Below are 17711 nucleotides of genomic sequence, written 5' to 3'. Positions count from 1 at the left end.
TGTTGTAACTGATCTCGGCGTCGTGCTAGATGATCAGTTAACTTTCCGACAGCACTATGATATGATAATCAACAAAGCTAATCGCCAACTGGGACTTATCATAAGAATTGAAAGAGAGTTTCGGGATCCAGGTACATTGCGTGCACTTTACTGTTCACTTGTGCGATCAATACTTGAAACAAGCTGTGTTGTATGGGATCCACAATTTGAGTTTTGGTCTAGGCGGATTGGGAGCATCCAAAAACGCTTCGTTCGCAGTGTATGTCGCATATTACCGTGGAGAAATCCGGACGATCTTCCACCCTATGAGGACCTTTGCTTGTTGATCGGTGTCACTTCGCTGGAACAACGACGGAAAAACCTCATAGCCACGACGGCACATAAAATTCTAGCTGGAGTGTATGACAGTCCACCTATACTTTCTTCGCTTCAGTTGCATTGCCCTTTCCGACCTCAACGACACCAAGAGCTTCTACGAGTAGGAACACGGCGTACCAATTATGGTCTGAATGAACCAGACCGGCGTATGGCTGTTACTTACAATAGTCGACATGATTTTAATTTTTGACAGTTTGTTTATGTAATTTACGTTGTAATTCTGGAATTTGTAATTATTTTATATTTTGTAATTTGTGCTGTTAAAAGATGCTGGGTTTTTATGCCGCTTTGAGGATGAATAGTTATTTCTACTCAAAGTGGCTTTTCCCAGCCACAATATTTCATTTAGACCATTATGGTCGGTTGGAATTAAGATAAATAAATAATAATAATAATTGCCGGTGCCAAGTTTTGTCGGCTTGGGTTCTGTGGAAACTTACTAGACTGGTTTGAGTCCTATCTGACTTACGTTGAGACGTTCTACGTTTCTTCTGGGATTGCTCAAGGCAGCCATCTGGGTCCGTTGGTTTTCCTGCTATATTTTAATGGTGTACATTACTTACTTGATGGCCCGCCGATTGGCGTTTGCAGACGTCTATAAATTATTCTTTAAAATTAATAATTGGACATTTTCACGCTCTGCTGTAAGCTAAAACGTATACGGTTAACCCATTGAAATGCTCAATAGTGACATTTGCCAGGAAGCTATAGTCTCTGAACTTTAACTACAGCCTTAACTCTACTCCGATCCCATGCTTTGAACACGGTAAGGAACTCGGCGTGATTCTAGACTATCGCCTCACCTGCAAACAGATATCCTTCTTCGTATCAATAACTCTCGAAATGTTCGGCCTAATTGTCCGCATAATGTGCAAGAAAGACAATTTTTCATTTAGATTTGTAAAACAGTCAAATTTTAATTTGACAGTAAAATAATGTATGGGCAACGTATCAAAAATATACATCGTGGACGAAAAAACTTCGTTTGGTATTCACTTTCGGATATAATACTCAACACTGGACCGACTTCCAATAACGTTTTAATATATTTCTACTTTCCGTTACAATGGATTTTTGCGTCAAAACTCTAATATTTTCTTCATGCTTTCTCTACTGAAGTGTAATGCAAATGTGGAAGCTCACATTTTTTGTTAGCACTCATGCTGCTCCAAAATTCTGATTTCGTAAAGGTTTAGTCAATTTGCGCTTGGCTATGCAGCATTATAATGCTAAACTATTTTCGTTCGAAATTTAACGTTTTTGGAACAGTGAAAAACTTTTAAGATAAAACTGCTGATGAACTGAACGAGTCAAATGATATTGATAATAATTATAATTAACTGATCGGTAAAAAAGAACGCTAAAGTAAATTGTACTACAAAATAAACTCAACTTCCAAGAAAAAAATATCTACCTCTAACAATCTATACAAAAAAATGTGCGCAATATGGACTCGTGCAAGCTTAACATAATTATTCGCTAATAGGGAAATAATAATGAAAACCAATAACTGTACAGATTTTGGCAGTCCAATGCAAACTCTAAACTACATAAACAAGTAGCACAGCGAGAAGTCTCGAAACGCCTTCAATGCTCAGCAAACCGAACTGAATGAAGTCAACAATTTCCAAAAAGAAATTATGTTATTCACCACGACTATTGGTTGATTCTCACGAGAATCCCAAATGGGCCCCGAAAGTTCGTCCTGCTTTATGGTTTGTGCGTTCTTAATGGTTTCGCATTAAATAAGTGATTAACTGTACAATGAGATTGCAAAAACTTAAAATAACAATATAGCAAAAAAAAAAAATAATTCAAAAGTATTTAATCAATACGACTAGATTCACTTTCCACCTCCCGAAAGATTCGCCGATCAACTTTTTCAAAAGGGTCTGCTGCCATCTCATGTCTCCCAAGGCTTTTCAAAATAGTAAACAAACTTTATTGGCGTACGGTGTTGAAACCGACCGGGTCAAAGGCACTTTAGATAATCTGTAATAAACAATACTTTAGTGTGTTTCTAAAAAAAAATATTCTAAAAATATCTATTGCAGCAACACACAAACGACCAAACTCACCACGATCTGTACACATCCCACCCCACAATATAGGGTCTCTTCCAAGAGCCACATCGACAGAACAAAAAACAAACCCCGACAGCTATCAGATTGTTGTTAGTGGTAATCACACACTCGCACGCAGCCCGGCAAAGGACGCATCCCCAATTTGGCTGGCTGGCCGAAATGTCAATTTGTACAGATGAATGATCAATGCGTTGGCGGCAACCCTGCGTTTTACACCCAACGGGCGAAACGGCTACGAGCCTGTAGAGCCAGGAAATCCAACAAATATTCAAGATAAGAATCCGACACCAAACCATTCAAAGCTAGAAAGCTACCCCGTGCTGGAAAGCAACCAACTTACCTCTTCGACGAAGGATTTCTTTGGCGTTCGAATGCCACGGCTTTCGGCATTCAGAATGATGGTTTCGGCCAAACTTTTGACCTCTTTGGGCTCCGAAACAGGCCTTGAAACCGGGAATTTGATTTTGTCCTGCAAGCCACAATGATTATCAAGTTTTCTTTTTAGTGATTTGATAACCAACTTACCTCACTTCCACTACTATCGCTATCGCCAGGGAATCTCCGGCTGAGTGGATGAATTTCATAGCCCAGCTTCGAATAGGAACCCTTTACGGGTCGCTCCAGTTCCTGCGCTAGACTGCGGGCGTAACCCGTTTTGGCGCTGTTGGTTGTTTGCTGCTGTTGCTGTTGTAGCTGCATTTGGCTAATATGTGCCTGTTTTGCCTGTAGTTCCTCGGTCAGATGCTTGATTCTTTCGTCGTCAGCATTCCTCAGAGTGAGCAGCTCGCGAATACGATTTTCCAGTGTTTCCACCTCTTCTCGAAGTTCGCTGTTTGTTACCTCGATATGCGTTAGCTCTTTAGCTGCACTCATCATTTGACCTCGCATTTGACCGACTTCTGATTTATGAGTTTCTTCCACTTCCTTCAGCAGCCTGGTGCTTAGTACTAGCTCCTCCTCTAAGGCGACGATTTTGCGTTTTTCTTTTTCCAGGTTTTCCAATGCGGGTCCTCGTAAATAGTCTTGTAGTTTACGGTATTCCTCTTTTAGAGTACTGTACTCTTCCAATAGGGCGGCGTGTTTTGCAATTAACTCCTTGTTGTCTTTATTCAATTTCGCGACACGACTCTTGAGAGTATTTTCCGCTTCCTCTAGATGGGTTATTCGTTCGTGAGCATATTCGCTATCTTTGCTGAGACGTTCTTCCAGCTGGGCTATCTTCGATTTGAGATTGCTCTCCACTGTCTCACACTTGGAGATTTTGTCTTTGTACTCTTTTTCCATCTGTGCCCAGAGGTTGTCTGCGTTCTCCAACGTTTCATTGTAGGCTCTGTTCAGTTCGGCTATATTCTGCGTGAGTTCCTTCTCACGCGTCATCAGTTCATTCAGTCTCATCTGCAAATTATCGTTAGCCGTTTCATAATATTCGATATGCTCCGGCGGTATGTAGTTAAGAGCGTATTGCTTTCGAGTAGCCGCCATTGTTTCCTGCAATTGCCAACTGTTGAACATCAGCAGCACCGGAATAAACGCTAATATCAGATCGATACGATCATTCAGCTCGTTTTCGGTTTCCTCGAGGATAAAAATCCTCTCTTCACACTTGTTAACCAGCTCTTCCAAACTCACCACACTGTCCCTAGCATCTTGATACTTTGACTGGTACGAACTTTTGGACATTTCAAGTTCCGTGTTTCTTTGAGTCATCACTTCGTAATCCATTTCCATGCGCTGCAACTTCAGCCTCGTATCATTTTCAATTTCCTCCAATTCACATCTCTCTTCTTCCAATCGCTCATTGTCTTCTTCCAGTTTGCCTACCTGCTCACTTAGCAAATTTACCCAACTCTCCAACTGAATTTCTCGCTGGAGCCTCTCCGCTAGGTGTCGCAGCTGTTGGTCTCCACTGCTCTCATACACCTTAATTTTATTTTCCAACTGCTCCAACCGTTCAACGTAGTATTGCAGTCTTCTTTTTTCGCACGATTCCGCCGGTAGAGATAAACTGACGCCCACCGGATTCTTTCCACGGCGTTTGATCGAGCACTCCTCGATCTTCTTCCGGAACTTGTTCAACTTTTCAATCTCCGCACAAAGTTCTGCGTTCGTTCTCTCCAAGCACGGGAAGTCCTCCAGCACGGTCTGCGTACTCACGTTGCTAACCATCATTTCGTCTACGAACACACCACTTTCCTGCAGGCTGGCCGATCCCCATCTTCCCGACTTCTTCATTCCGCCGAAAGTCTCCGCAATCGATGCGATCGACAGGCTCTTTGGTTCGTTGCTGCTGCCGCAGCTGCTACTCATTGTGTTATTGAACGGTTGAACTGTAGCTACGATTTTTCCCTGCTGGCTCTTGAACGGTGTTGAACTTATCGCTAGCGACTTCGGTGGTTGACTGTCCGTAAAGGGATAGTTGTACTTCTGCAATAGAAAAACCTTGTTAGAGGGAAAAAATTGATAAACCTAGTAACTCAACTTACCACAGGCACCTCGAGGCTCATCTCTTCGCTACCAATCTCGTGATCTTGACTTAACGCTTCCAGATTATTCAGCAACGACAGAATCTGCAACAAGCAAGTCTTGTCCTCTTCGTCATAACATGCCCGCTTGGACATGGTGATGATCCGCTTGCGGACGTCATCCGTCGGTATCTGATCCAGCAGCGATAGGTCACAGCAGGGCGAAGGAACGCCGCTCATTCGATGGTCATCGAGATGGTGATGGCTGTTCGGTGACGTCACTCCTGAGTCGGACCGTTCCGAGTGCATGATCAAATCGTCCTGTTCCTTGTCCGTATCGGTCCATACGTGATCCTTGCCGCCGGTGTGACCGGTACCGATGTTGGTGCTGCCGGTGCTGCTGCCTACCGTTGTTGGACTGGAATTGCTACGAAGTGACCACTGTTGGGGTAAAAATAAAACAAAGTTTAAATAAACGATTAGTTGAACGTGCGGTCGATTACAATTTCAAATGATCTTCACCAGCTGGGGAGAAATCAGTATGTCGCACCTTCGCAGTATATGCAGGCTCATACATATTAACTGGAGATATCAATCAAGATAATGAAAGTATAATAAGCAAACGGTTTCTTCCGGGTTGTTTTTCCATATGTCAAGAAATGATTATTGCATTCTACCATAAATCTAACGTGCTTTGTTACTTGGTTGAGATTTATGGTCATTCAACAGTTATTCATTAGTTGTTATCTGACCCATCTAGCCAAAAATGGCAGCGTTAATTAGGGTTATATTTTCACCCAGTAGCCAACCTTTCAAAGCTATTATCGATGCATCTAACATTTTAACAACTTTTAACAACTAGAAAAAGACAGTACAATTTCCCAACTTTCCTTCATTGTTAATATAATCTGGAAACTTTGATTTTCATGCATAATTATCAGGACGTGCGCAAGATAAGAAATAGTCTACAAACGATCTATGTAGTTATTTTTCAAATCAGATCTCTCTAATATAGAATTAAAAAAAAAAAAAAAAAAAAAATCAGATCTATTTCAAAATTCAAAAAGAGCACTTATATTATTCATAGAAAAATTTTGAGGTCCATCATTTTGTTCTAGATTTCTGCTTCAAAAGTAAAAATGGCAAAAACTCGGGAAATAGTTCCTTTCGAACATTACCTAAATTTTTGATTCTGAAAGATGATTAATTTTGAACGCATAACGTTTGCTGTATAGGCGTGGTACACAAATTACGTAACGCAAAAATTCCAATTTATTGACACTGAAGCCTCATTCCATTGCCAATAAAAACGATCGTTTCCAATTTTTACTTAAGCCAAGACTCAAACAACAGTCGCTGCGCGAGAACGCCGCTCGCCTGCCCTGGCGCTGTTGTAAGATAATATCAATAATATACAAGTAAATTTATAGCATTGCTAAATTTATAGCGACCTGCTGTGCGTAACACGAATACTACACCAGGTGAAGTTAGTGTTTGTTATACTATAACAAAGAACAAAGGTTTTTTCCAAGTCTTAGGGGTGTCATTGAAACAATGTATTCTTAGAAAATTGTTCGAAGTGTTACGTCTGTTAGTCTGTGGTAGGATTATCGTCATCAGCTATAAACCATAATTTTGTATCAGAATTTTCATCAGTATAAACCGATTCACTGTTTTCTACCTCCAACACGTCCTTATTCACGTAACTATTCTCATGGGGGAGCCATCTCCTCTATATAACAACATGTAACGCAAACTCGACCCCCTCCCTCCCCTCCAAGCGTTACGTAATTTATGTACAAAGCTTAATGTCTCATTCACGAGGATCGTAGCAATCTGTGGCAGCGAAATGACGTGAAAATTTTTCACGCCCGATTTTTTTCTAGTTTTTATTGAAAAAAGTGTTTTTATTGAAAATTTGCTCATAAAACTGACTGTGAAGATTACAAAAAGGGCATTTTGGTATTTACATTCCCAATCACCGTCCGTCGCGTTCTAATCATCGAAAAATTGTTTTGTGTTTGCCAAATTGTTACAAGCAAAATGTAGCTTAGTGTGTTATAAATCCGTCGGAAAACCGTGGTCTACAAAATTTGTGTTCCAACGCTGCCGATAGTTGCTGACGCGCTCAGTGTATCAAGGAAGTTCAGTGAAAAGGACATTTTTCTAATTGCTGTTTAGGTGAAATCAATAGTATGTAGAAAAAAAAGAGTGAGTGTAAAGTTAAGGAACAAATAGTCTAGACCAGTCTTTTCTGATATTTGTGGTTAATAATGCGATTATTTTAGTACTAAGAACGAACTAGGGAATTGCGAGTCTGGAATGGTGAGATATGACAAAGTGACAATGGTAAATTGTATTAGTGGATAGTAATTCATGAAGAAGACGGTGAAATCTTTTGTCACAGATCATAGTTGTTACACAGACGAGGACTAAAACAGAGAAACTAAAAGCATCGGAGCATCACGGGAAAATCTAACGAAAGCGTGGTGAAGTATTTCAGATTGAAGATACACAGAAGATATTAAGTTGCTACTCATTACTCATAATTTATTAATTGTCTATTCCTTCTGATATATTGTTCTATTAAGCATATCATTATTTTGCTATGCTAATATATTTTTGGCAATTTTTATGTTTTGTATAATTTCAGAGAGCGAAATGACGCGCTATAGCTATTGTTAAATTAATTTTTATATATCCCAAAATACTTAATTATCTACATGTGGGTTACTGGTGTATTTTATATATTTTCAGTGAGCGAAATAAGGCGCTATAACCTTGGCCAATAGCAGCCGGGCTTTTGGTCTAAATGCCATAAGTTCATCCCCGAGGGTCCGGAGTATCACTTAACCTTTATTAGCAGGGATACTCCCAACGAAACAAATTTACAGTTAATCAGAAACGGTTGGTACGAGACGTTTCTTCTTCCCCTGTTGATTTTGAAATGCATCTATGTATGAATAACTTATTCACACAAGATTTATTTCTTATAATCGTCTTTGCGGCAATACTTCACAGTTGGCCTGGCCGATTAAACATTTGCAATATATCTCTGATATTTTGCAACTGTTAATACAGACAAGAAAATAATTTTAAATATTTCTATGATTAGAAATCATTAAAATTATTTCCAGGAATCCTCTATTGTGGCTGTGTTGGTATTAATAAGAATAAGAATAAGAATAAGAAGAAAGCTTAATGTCTCATTCACGATAGTTTCGAAAGCCTTAGACTTCGCTCACAATAAATGTATTCCTCTGTAATTTGCTACATTAGATTTAACACTGTTTTTTGAACGCCGGAAACATGCAGGACTTTGTCCGAGCACTACGAACCTTTGTTGTTGCAGTGACAAGTTAAATAAAAATGTTAACGGAGCTACCAAGTTATTTTAATATTTTTTCATCAGTGTTGGTGGAATTACACCAGGCCCAAGCGAAAAGGACGACTTCAGATTACTAGCAGCAGACATCACAGTCTGCTCAGATGTGCAAAAAATATCCATTTTAAGCACAGCAGAAAAATTCGCTCTGCGTAAAAATTCCTTGAAATTCAATATAAATTGACAAATTCACTGCCACTTCAACAGCAGGATGATTAGCGTCAAGTGGAGCGAAAGAATCAACAGCTGCATGGACGTAATCATACATCAAACTATCGGAAATTGGACACCTTTCTATGCAATCTTACAAATTACTTATCTGTAAAATTTCTGGAATGCAAAAGTATATCTATAAATCATGAAGAAGAGCCCGAAGATGTGGAAGGAAGAGCATAAACGGAGTCATCTATTGTTAAGCGTAGGAGAGTCTTCTGAAGTGCTGAGAACAGAGCTTGAAAAAGGATCGCAAGTTGACTGTGACTACGTGAATGTGTACGCTTTCTGCATTCGTCTTGCGCTTCGATAACGATCATTTGACTGTTTTTTTTTAAATCCAGTCAATCGGCTTGCGAAGTTTGCCGCCTACAATCGATATAGCCTCTCAAGAAAAGCCAACAGTCGTTCTCTCGCTTTGCGTTCATATTGAAGAGTGTAAATTGCAAACGCACTGGGAGCACAAGGTAAAGTAATTTTTCGTTTCTCTTTTTGTCTCAAAATGGACCATCTACAGTTAAAATTTGTCGCCCGACGTCGGTGCGACGTCAACAAAATGTCCGTTAGTGTCGGACGGCGTCCTAACGACTTCGGCCATGCACATGTAGCGGCTGTTTTTATTTTTGTAGTATTGAATCATACGACAGCGCGGTTACTTCTCGTTAATGTCAATTGACCGTTTTGCAATGATTTGCTGCCTTAAACGGCAAAGGAAATTTGATCGAAAATGTCAAAACAGATCAGAACGCATTCATTCTGCTGTACAATCGGAGGTATGACTGAGCGAAATGCAAGTTGTGTTATGCATAACGTTCGAATTCCACCACTAAGCGGACGTTGTGAATCTGAATGCGTGGTGGTATAGCTACGGTAAGATCAGCAAAAGCACTAGCTGACATTAGGACGCAATATTTAATGCTGCAATTTGTTTACGGAAACGGTGTCAACGCATTATCAAGTTGTTAGGTTGAAGATAAGAGATCCAACGGCTACCACTGAACCATGCCATAAGATCCTACAAATTATAATGCCATTACAAATATTTTAAAAAGTTTTTGTCCCTCCGGTGTTGGGCCACTGAAGGGGGGGGTGGCGTGAAAAAAAAAACAATTTTTGAATCACGCAAAAAAATTAAGATTTTTAGGAATTTTTGCTTGAAGTTTAATAGTGAAACCCGAATTTATTCTTGCTTTTGGTTACGTTGTTATTTTCCATGCAAAAACCTTCCAAAATAGAGTCAAAATCGAAAAAAAAAATTTTACTGGTTTTCGAAAGCTATATTATTTGTACTTCCAGTTTTGATTCATGCTAGAAGCGTTAACACTCCGTACGCTTTTTTTTTCAAGTTCTTTAGGCTATAAAACCCACAGATAATTGATTTTATTTCGTTTATTTTGTTTATTTTCTGTGGAGTAGGGAAAAGCCCTTAGGAGTGATACTCTATGTCGTTGTATCTGCTCCCATGGGCACAAAACCTCTCATCTTTTAGTTGTACAACAGATAACATGACATCCTATAGTACAACATTGCTTATATACTATCCTATGCGCTAATTCACAAACAATACACCTAATTTATACACACTGATTAAATACTTATGAGGCAGATATAACAAGACGAAATTTCTTGTATACAAAATATTTTTACTCAAGTTTAACAAAAAAAATTTTGCCCCCCGATTTTTAGAGCCAATTTTGAACGGCGGGGGGACAAAAACTTTAACAATAATTTGCAATGGCCTAATTAAATTTTACGGAAGAAGCAAACATTGTCGTGAATATGGAAAGCTCAAGAATAGAATTTTCCTCACCGTAGAAAGTTCCGTAGAAGTTTTATTTCTTAAAATAATTTTTTCCTGTGTTACTAAGAAAGTTTAGTATCATGTTCATAAAAAAATAATTTTGCTCTACGTTGCTCGATTCATGAGATAAGAATATTTGTTTGAATAATTAGTCAAATCTATTTCTTCAAAATGAAACATGATCGGGGTTAAGAATATCCAAGATGCTAACAAGAAATTTGTATCGTAATGATTTACAATTGACGAACAACAAAAAGAAATTCAAAAAGTTCCTAAAGCTAGAATTATCTACATTAACTACAGCACTCCTAGTGTTCGGATCTGCGATATTTAGGCAGCTTTTTGGCTTGGAATGATTCCTCGTTTGGTGCTGAGCTCGTCATGATTAATTTTGTTTCAAAAAACTAGCATACTAGCTATACGTGATGGAAACCGCGAACCAAAAATTGATTTTGCACACCCACTTCGAAAATCCGACTGAACTGACCGTGTGCAGCATTCTCAAACTTTTCCGTGCATGGCATACTATCGATCCACAAGAGTCGCCCAATTGTTGTAGAAGAACTACGGATCGAAAGCGGCATTTGAAGGTGTTGAGAACGATTAAGGTAAACCCAGGGCTGTCAGATTATGATATTGCCAAGAAATTCCATGCCAATCAAAGCAGCGTTAGGTAAATTCATTAGCGAGGAGGATTTCGATCTTTTCGGTCCAATTAGCAACCAAACAGGACACTGAACCAGAATCTAGCGGTCAAAGAACGGAAGTTGTACAATGAGGTTCTTACGAAGTCCAAAGCAGGCATCCTCATGGACAACGAAACGTGCATAGATTATGGGCACTTTCCCGGACAAAAGATCTGTATAGCCAAGTAGAGGTAATGGGCCTAGCAAGTTCAAATTCGTTTTTGCCGATACACTCGCAAGAAGTCTTAGGATCTGGCAAGGTATTTGCAGACAAAAAAACCAAGTTTTCCTGACAAACAAAACTATGATTTTCAGAATGTACAAGCAGAAGTGCCTGGAAAATGTATTCCTCTGTACATTAAAGTTCACAATGGACCTGTCAAATTTAGGCCTGTTTTGACATGCTGCCACTACAGCGGAGAAGCACTATACTGCCCATAAAGGAAGACAGTTACATCTGCAATATCGTGCAACTTCGAAAAACACTGTTGAAACCACGATAATTTTTCTTTAATATTGAATCGATTTTGGAATCAAATCGTCCAAATCGTCATAATATCACTTGGATGTACATAACAGAATACTTTTACAAGCAATTTGTGCACAACTGACTTAAAATTTGTTACAAAACTTTGAAAAACTGCCGAAGTTACTGTTATGCGTTTATTTGTTCCTGAATAAGCAAGAATAAACGCATAACAGTCACAGTCACAGCATGCCTTGATCCTTGGGTTGCCGGTGACTCGGGAGTATTTTCAAGACTACGTGTCGTTGTTGTTTTGATAATTCACATGCTCGTTCAATTCAATTGTTCAAAATGTCCGTTTTGACTTAAATCTATTCTTGGCCTTTCTCCATTTATTTATAATTTGTTATCTTGAGTTTATAGTGGGGTCGCATGATGAGGTTTGTTCGACTCAAAAGCTGGTCGCTTTCCTGTATGTTCGGAACACTCCCAGAACGTGGCCGAGTATGACCAATGTGATCCTGGACACTATATATGATAACAAATGAACTAATTTGAACTAGTTTTGCAATTTTGAGTACCGACTTAGAGATGTCAACTGTTGTATTTTAGTTAAATTGAGAAACTGATACCCGTAGAGGTATTTGGAACATTCACGGACATGTTTAGATGTGGCCAATGACGTTTTGAACACTTTATACGACTACCAATAGTCTAGATTTGCAAATCCGTGTATTTATAGGTGTCACATGATGGGTTAGTTGCCATTAAAGGTGCTTCTATGTTCAAGTTCCATAAATTCCGGAACTTGTTCCCACTATGACCTTGGAACCGTGCATCCGATGCAAATTCTCTTCAATAGTGTTCTTTTAGGCCATAAAATCGTTTGGCAGTTGTTGCAGTCGAATCGGACCAAGCATTTCCAAAAAACAGGTGCTTATTGATATATTTTCACTACTGTGACTGTTATGCGTTTATTTGTAATATGGGACTGACATAGCTTGATATTTTTTTCAAAATTTTAGGAACAAACATAACTTTTTTGTTTGAAATATTGAAATAATAGATAATTTAAAGATGATTCCCAGGTATATCTCAAAAGTGGTGAAAATTCATTTGGGACTGTTATCCGTTTATGGGCAGTATAGTGGTATCGAGACAACGGAGTAGACTTCGAAAACAAAATTAATTCACCCAACTGTTCTCAATTCTACCCAATTGGGAAATATTGGGCAATTGTCAAACAGAAGCTGAAAAAAAGTAGAAAGGTGACCCAGGATAATGAGTGGTATTCGAAGAAAAGTTTAACTATTCAACAATTTTATTTCATTAACATGGTACCGAGAGAGATCCGTTTTTTTTGCGCCCAGATATTAAATAACGATTGTATGTACAATATAATTTTTCCATCGTGAGTCCGGAAACTTTTCTGAAAACTTTCTCCGGAGGTATCTCCTAGTTGGCCTCGAGGTTAGATCCCAAGCAATAATGTGAGTTTTATTATACTCTTATTGCGGTTTTCCTGACCAATTTTGGTCTTAAATGCCATCATAAGAGTGTAATAAAACCCAAATTGTTACTTGGGATGTTGGCGTAATAAGTCAATCATCGTATGTTCGAATCTCGGCTGGGAGAGGCTGTTGGAGTCAATTTTTAGCTTCCGGGGGTAGATAATCTTCATTCGTAGTTCACGGGAATACCGAGCGGAAAAACAGCTTCATAAGTTTTCCTTTAAAACACTCAACTTTGCGAAAGGGAAATTCTTGTTTAAGAACTTTCAATAAACTGATTAGAGGCTGAAATTTATGTTGAACTAATAGTGAAAGCCTAGTTGATTTGGCGGTCCTCTACTGAATTTATTCTATTGACTTTGAAAATAATAAAAATACGCAGAATTTCAATAAATTTCTATAGAAAGATTCCTAGTTTCGGTTAAACCGGTAAAGTGTCCCTAAAACCATGCTCATTAAAATCGAGCGAGAGAATTAGGAGAAAATTAAGCTGTAATATTTTTATAACTTTGCATATAGGTAACATGTAAATGAAATGATTAATTCAGTTTGGCAGAGAAACTAATACCATACAAATTAGCTCAGCCAGTAAAACTTTTGTTATAGTTATGCAGGGAGAGGGAAATTGCTCAACTCATCGCACCATTGAATTTAATGGTATATAAGACAGACAGACAGTCCTCTGGCCGTTCATCTATTTTAATGTTTTGATCAAGCTGATTCTGTTACATAATAGGTATATAGCAGAGATATAAACGAAAAAAAAATTTGGAAAGTTTTAAGTTACTAAACTCGGAAAAAAAATTATTTGTTCGTATTTGCTGGAAGATGCTGATGATAAGTAATTCAAAATAGCGTACTTTTAAAACGAGCCAAATAAATTAGCATGATTACACAGATGTAGACTTGCCTAATTGTTGAATAATTTTTGTTCATAATAATTCTTACAGCACAGCGGGAATTCCGAAAGCATAAGACCATTACCGAGCTAGAGCTTCGATCGAGTAAGTGTTCGGTAAGCGGGATGGTACTGGCACCTGCACCACACCCACGTTCCTGCTTCCCAATCTTATACCCTCTCCGCTCCGGTGCACGGTAGTAGGAAGGAAAAAAATTGGAGAGATGCGCTATACATAAATTAACACACAAATTGCCAAATTACACGCCAAACTCGAACAGCAGCCAGCGCGCGGTGAAATTACGGGTGATAATTTGCAAACAGATGGGTCGGCTGTTATGCGCGGTTGGTTAAAAAAATTGATGGGAAACCTATATTTACGAGTGCGCTACAGTTACGGGCATTCGCTAGATTACAGACTGATGATAGCAAAATCTGGTTTTCGGTCGAGATTGAAACATTGGTATAGTTAACCCAACCGAGGGTTGTCTTCTTTGCAGTTATAGTTTTTACGAGTCGAAACTGTGAACTGTGGGTTTGCTATATTTGGCTTTGAATGGGTTGCCGCCGCGCTTGTAAGGTAAACACCGACGGAAGCCGATTCTTCCTATTGCGCAAAAGCTAACAAAAAATAAAGCCATCATCTGTTCGGCCAGGGGTTTGTTTGGTGAAGTTTTGGGAGAAAAGTCCGGAAAAAAGGGAGGATGCCGAGCACGAATTGGCCATCTGTTTATATGCTTACACTTTGCCACGGTCAGTTTCGTGCTACGATCATTAACTTTATAGCTGTTAGGTTGAACGAACAATGAACACACGAAACGGACTTAGAATGATACTTAGAAAGAGACTTCGAGTGTATGTTCGAGTCCTCCTCGTGGGCGACGAACCGCCTGCTACCGCATCACGCGCGGGAGATTTAATCCAGCCGGTATTTGATAAAATGGGTGAATTAGGAGTACTGTTCGGCTGGGTAATCACCGCGAATGGAAATTTCTTCATTCAGCGAACTTGTGCAGGATGTTCCGAAAGAAATACAAGCCGACTATTACCTGTTTAGTATATATTACAGATTATATTATATTATATCATCTTTTTAGGTTTATTTTTAGGTTTTTAGTTATCACCGGACTCTACGCTTTCTTGACAAAGTCACTCTTAAAGCTAGTGTGCTGATCCGAAGACCGTAACGAGGGCTTACCAAGCTCAATTATTTTAAGTGGAATTGACTTGTCGAAGAGTGAAATTGGTACATTAGAGCAAACTATGAAGAAAGGCAATATGTATCACAATTGATCGGGTTGCAATGATGAATTCATGCAGGACAACAATTACGTTTATTCGAACCTTGCGATCTCAAGGAAGTAAAGCACATTAAGGTGTAATAGAACGCTCATTAAAATAAACAGCAAGACGGCTAGAGAGGCCGTAATTGCAGCGAATGGAATGAAAATGATCTTTTATCGGCTTTTCAAATGGTCAACTTTCGAATGAGTTTGACCATGGAATTGGTATCTGAAGTACAAACTACCTGCTTTCAATAGGTACAGCGAACGCGTCGTTATGCACGTTTGTTTCCGTAGACAGCTTGCGGAAACCACCTCGCATTCAAATATGAGGGTTCCAAATATTGATACTTTCATCGCTTCTATTTGTATAGGCAAGGTAAGGAACCGTTTGTTCAGGAGTTGCCTATTTCAATCAGTTGAATGAGTTAAATAAATAAGTAAATCAATAAATGAGTTAAAATCGCAGTATTTTGCTCAAATTTTCAAAATCGTTTAAAAAGAACATTATCTTGAATCACTTAACCATACATAGATGTAATTTATTTAAACACCACTGTGTTTTCGACAAGAAATATGCTGAAAAGAATCGCCACCTCGCTACTTTGAGCATTGATTACAGTATTTCTAAAAGTCAAGCACTCCATTTTCACATGCCACATTGTACTAGACATGTGAGTGCTTGCTTTACATCACATCATGATCGCTAGCTTATAACAGTAATAATTTGGGTCAAGTTTGCAATACATCAGTGAAATTCCGAACTGCTTAAGATTAACATACGTTCGGTCTGATTAAAATTAATTCCAGCGCCTTAATTTTTAATGTAAAACGTAAGAAATTTAGCTCAATAATAATGACTTTCAGTGGTAACAGCTTTAAGAACTAAAGTTAACAAGAAGATTGGTATGCTGATTGTGGAATATCAACCCATCGATTATCAGTAGGATTTCAAATTTGACAACAAATCTCGGGTCCTTTTTCATTTCGACGTATCTGACAATGACAGATTCTGTTCGCGTCTGCTCTCTTCCGCTGTTTACGGCGATACTAATGCATTTTGACACATCAGCTTTACATGAATCGATTGCCGGAGTCACTAGCTAGCCAAATGTTTTAAAAAAATTTTTCTTAATGCATTAGTATCGCCGTAAAAAGCAGAAGAGAGGGGACACGAAGAGAATCTCTCATTGTCAGATACGTCGAAATGAGTACCCGGAAATGCGTGACGCCTATGTTGTCAAAATCGAAATCCTACCTAAATCGAGATGGATTAATTCAGGTTGTTACAAACGTTCACAAGATACAAGAAATTGTGGCTGGCTACATTTTTGTTATGAATAGAGCCTTCATCGTTAATCTCAAACGAGAAGAGTAGTGAGGTTATTTTTCAATTATTGCACACTTCGTCGTATTTGTACCTTTTCTCCGCAGTTTATTATTAAATCGGCTATATAATTTCATAATGTTACTATTTTTCCTGGAAATCAACGTGATCGTTAAGCGTAATAATAAGTTTTCTTACATATATCGCAGTTTCGTTTTCACCAGACGAGTATATTGTCACAATTATCAAGAAAGTTGATTTATAAAATAAACTTTCACCGAATATTAGATTCAAATACACATGTCCTGTGGGATTCGTAGCATTCATAGAAACTAATTATATTCAATAAATGAATAAAATTGGAACTTTTTATTACTAAATGCCGATAAATTCGTAAGTTTAGTAATTGAAACAACGACACTCTATCCAATTTTTTCGCACACCTTTCAACCCCTTTATTTCTGCATCGCGTATGTGATGTGAAAGTTCACTTCTCTCTGGTGTTGCTTTTTTGTTTTTCAACGCAAGCGATAGAAGCCGTAGTTTTCCGCCTTGCGATTTTTTCCCTTTTTTCAACGATCTTGCGAGGTTTTTGTGCAACAATTGGGCGTGAGGTGTGTAATAATAAAATTTGAAGGTTATTTTGGAGTGTAATAATTGGGTGCCGAGTTGCTTTATAAAAGGCATATTTTACACGGTTTTAGTAAGAAATTCCATATAGATGGCTGCGAAAACTAATTGCATATTAGTCCATCGGCATAGTGAGCGGTTTTATCACAAAACAATTTGCTCATATTTGTTCAAAATCATCAAATTGCTTTAAAAGAGTGCTTAGCTGTGCAACAATTGGCAATTTACTCTAATCGCTATTGATTGAGCGATATGGTTATTAAATTGTATGCGTGCTTGTGTATACTGGGTTTGCATTTCCTTCATAGCTTGCTTTACTTTACCCACTCGTTCCTCACTGCCAGTACTATCCCATAGTATAGCTGTCCCTGGTAAGGACTCAGTGCGCTCCTCTGATCAGTACACTTTAACTATAAGAGTGACATTTACACTGTCAAGAGGCTTCATCAGGGTAATATAGAATTCAGCATGAAGGAAGGGTAACGAGGGGCCTGAGAATAAACCCACGCTAAAGTCTCTAGCCATCAAACGGCCTGATTCTACTAAACCTCAAACCCACGACCACTCGCTTGTCAAGGCAGACTCGG

At 38.6% G+C, this 17711-nt stretch overlaps 1 protein-coding gene across 1 annotated transcript in view; it reads right to left on the bottom strand.

Moving 5' to 3' along the window:
• Window positions 1-1469: 1469 nt before the first annotated feature.
• Window positions 1470-17711, bottom strand: part of LOC128741666 (putative leucine-rich repeat-containing protein DDB_G0290503) — a 319098-nt gene continuing 302856 nt past the window's right edge. The window contains exons 8-12 of the mRNA XM_053837625.1: window positions 4946-5365; window positions 2988-4886; window positions 2803-2931; window positions 2457-2702; window positions 1470-2370 (exon numbers count right to left, since the gene is read on the bottom strand). Coding sequence (XP_053693600.1) covers window positions 2673-2702; window positions 2803-2931; window positions 2988-4886; window positions 4946-5365 — 2478 coding nt within the window. The 3' untranslated portion in view covers window positions 1470-2370; window positions 2457-2672. The remainder of the gene's footprint in view (window positions 2371-2456; window positions 2703-2802; window positions 2932-2987; window positions 4887-4945; window positions 5366-17711) is intronic.

The sequence above is a fragment of the Sabethes cyaneus genome, chromosome 3 (genome assembly GCF_943734655.1).
Source record: "Sabethes cyaneus chromosome 3, idSabCyanKW18_F2, whole genome shotgun sequence".
Classification (NCBI taxonomy): Eukaryota; Metazoa; Arthropoda; class Insecta; order Diptera; family Culicidae; genus Sabethes; species Sabethes cyaneus.
This window is presented reverse-complemented; position numbering and strand designations above follow the sequence as displayed.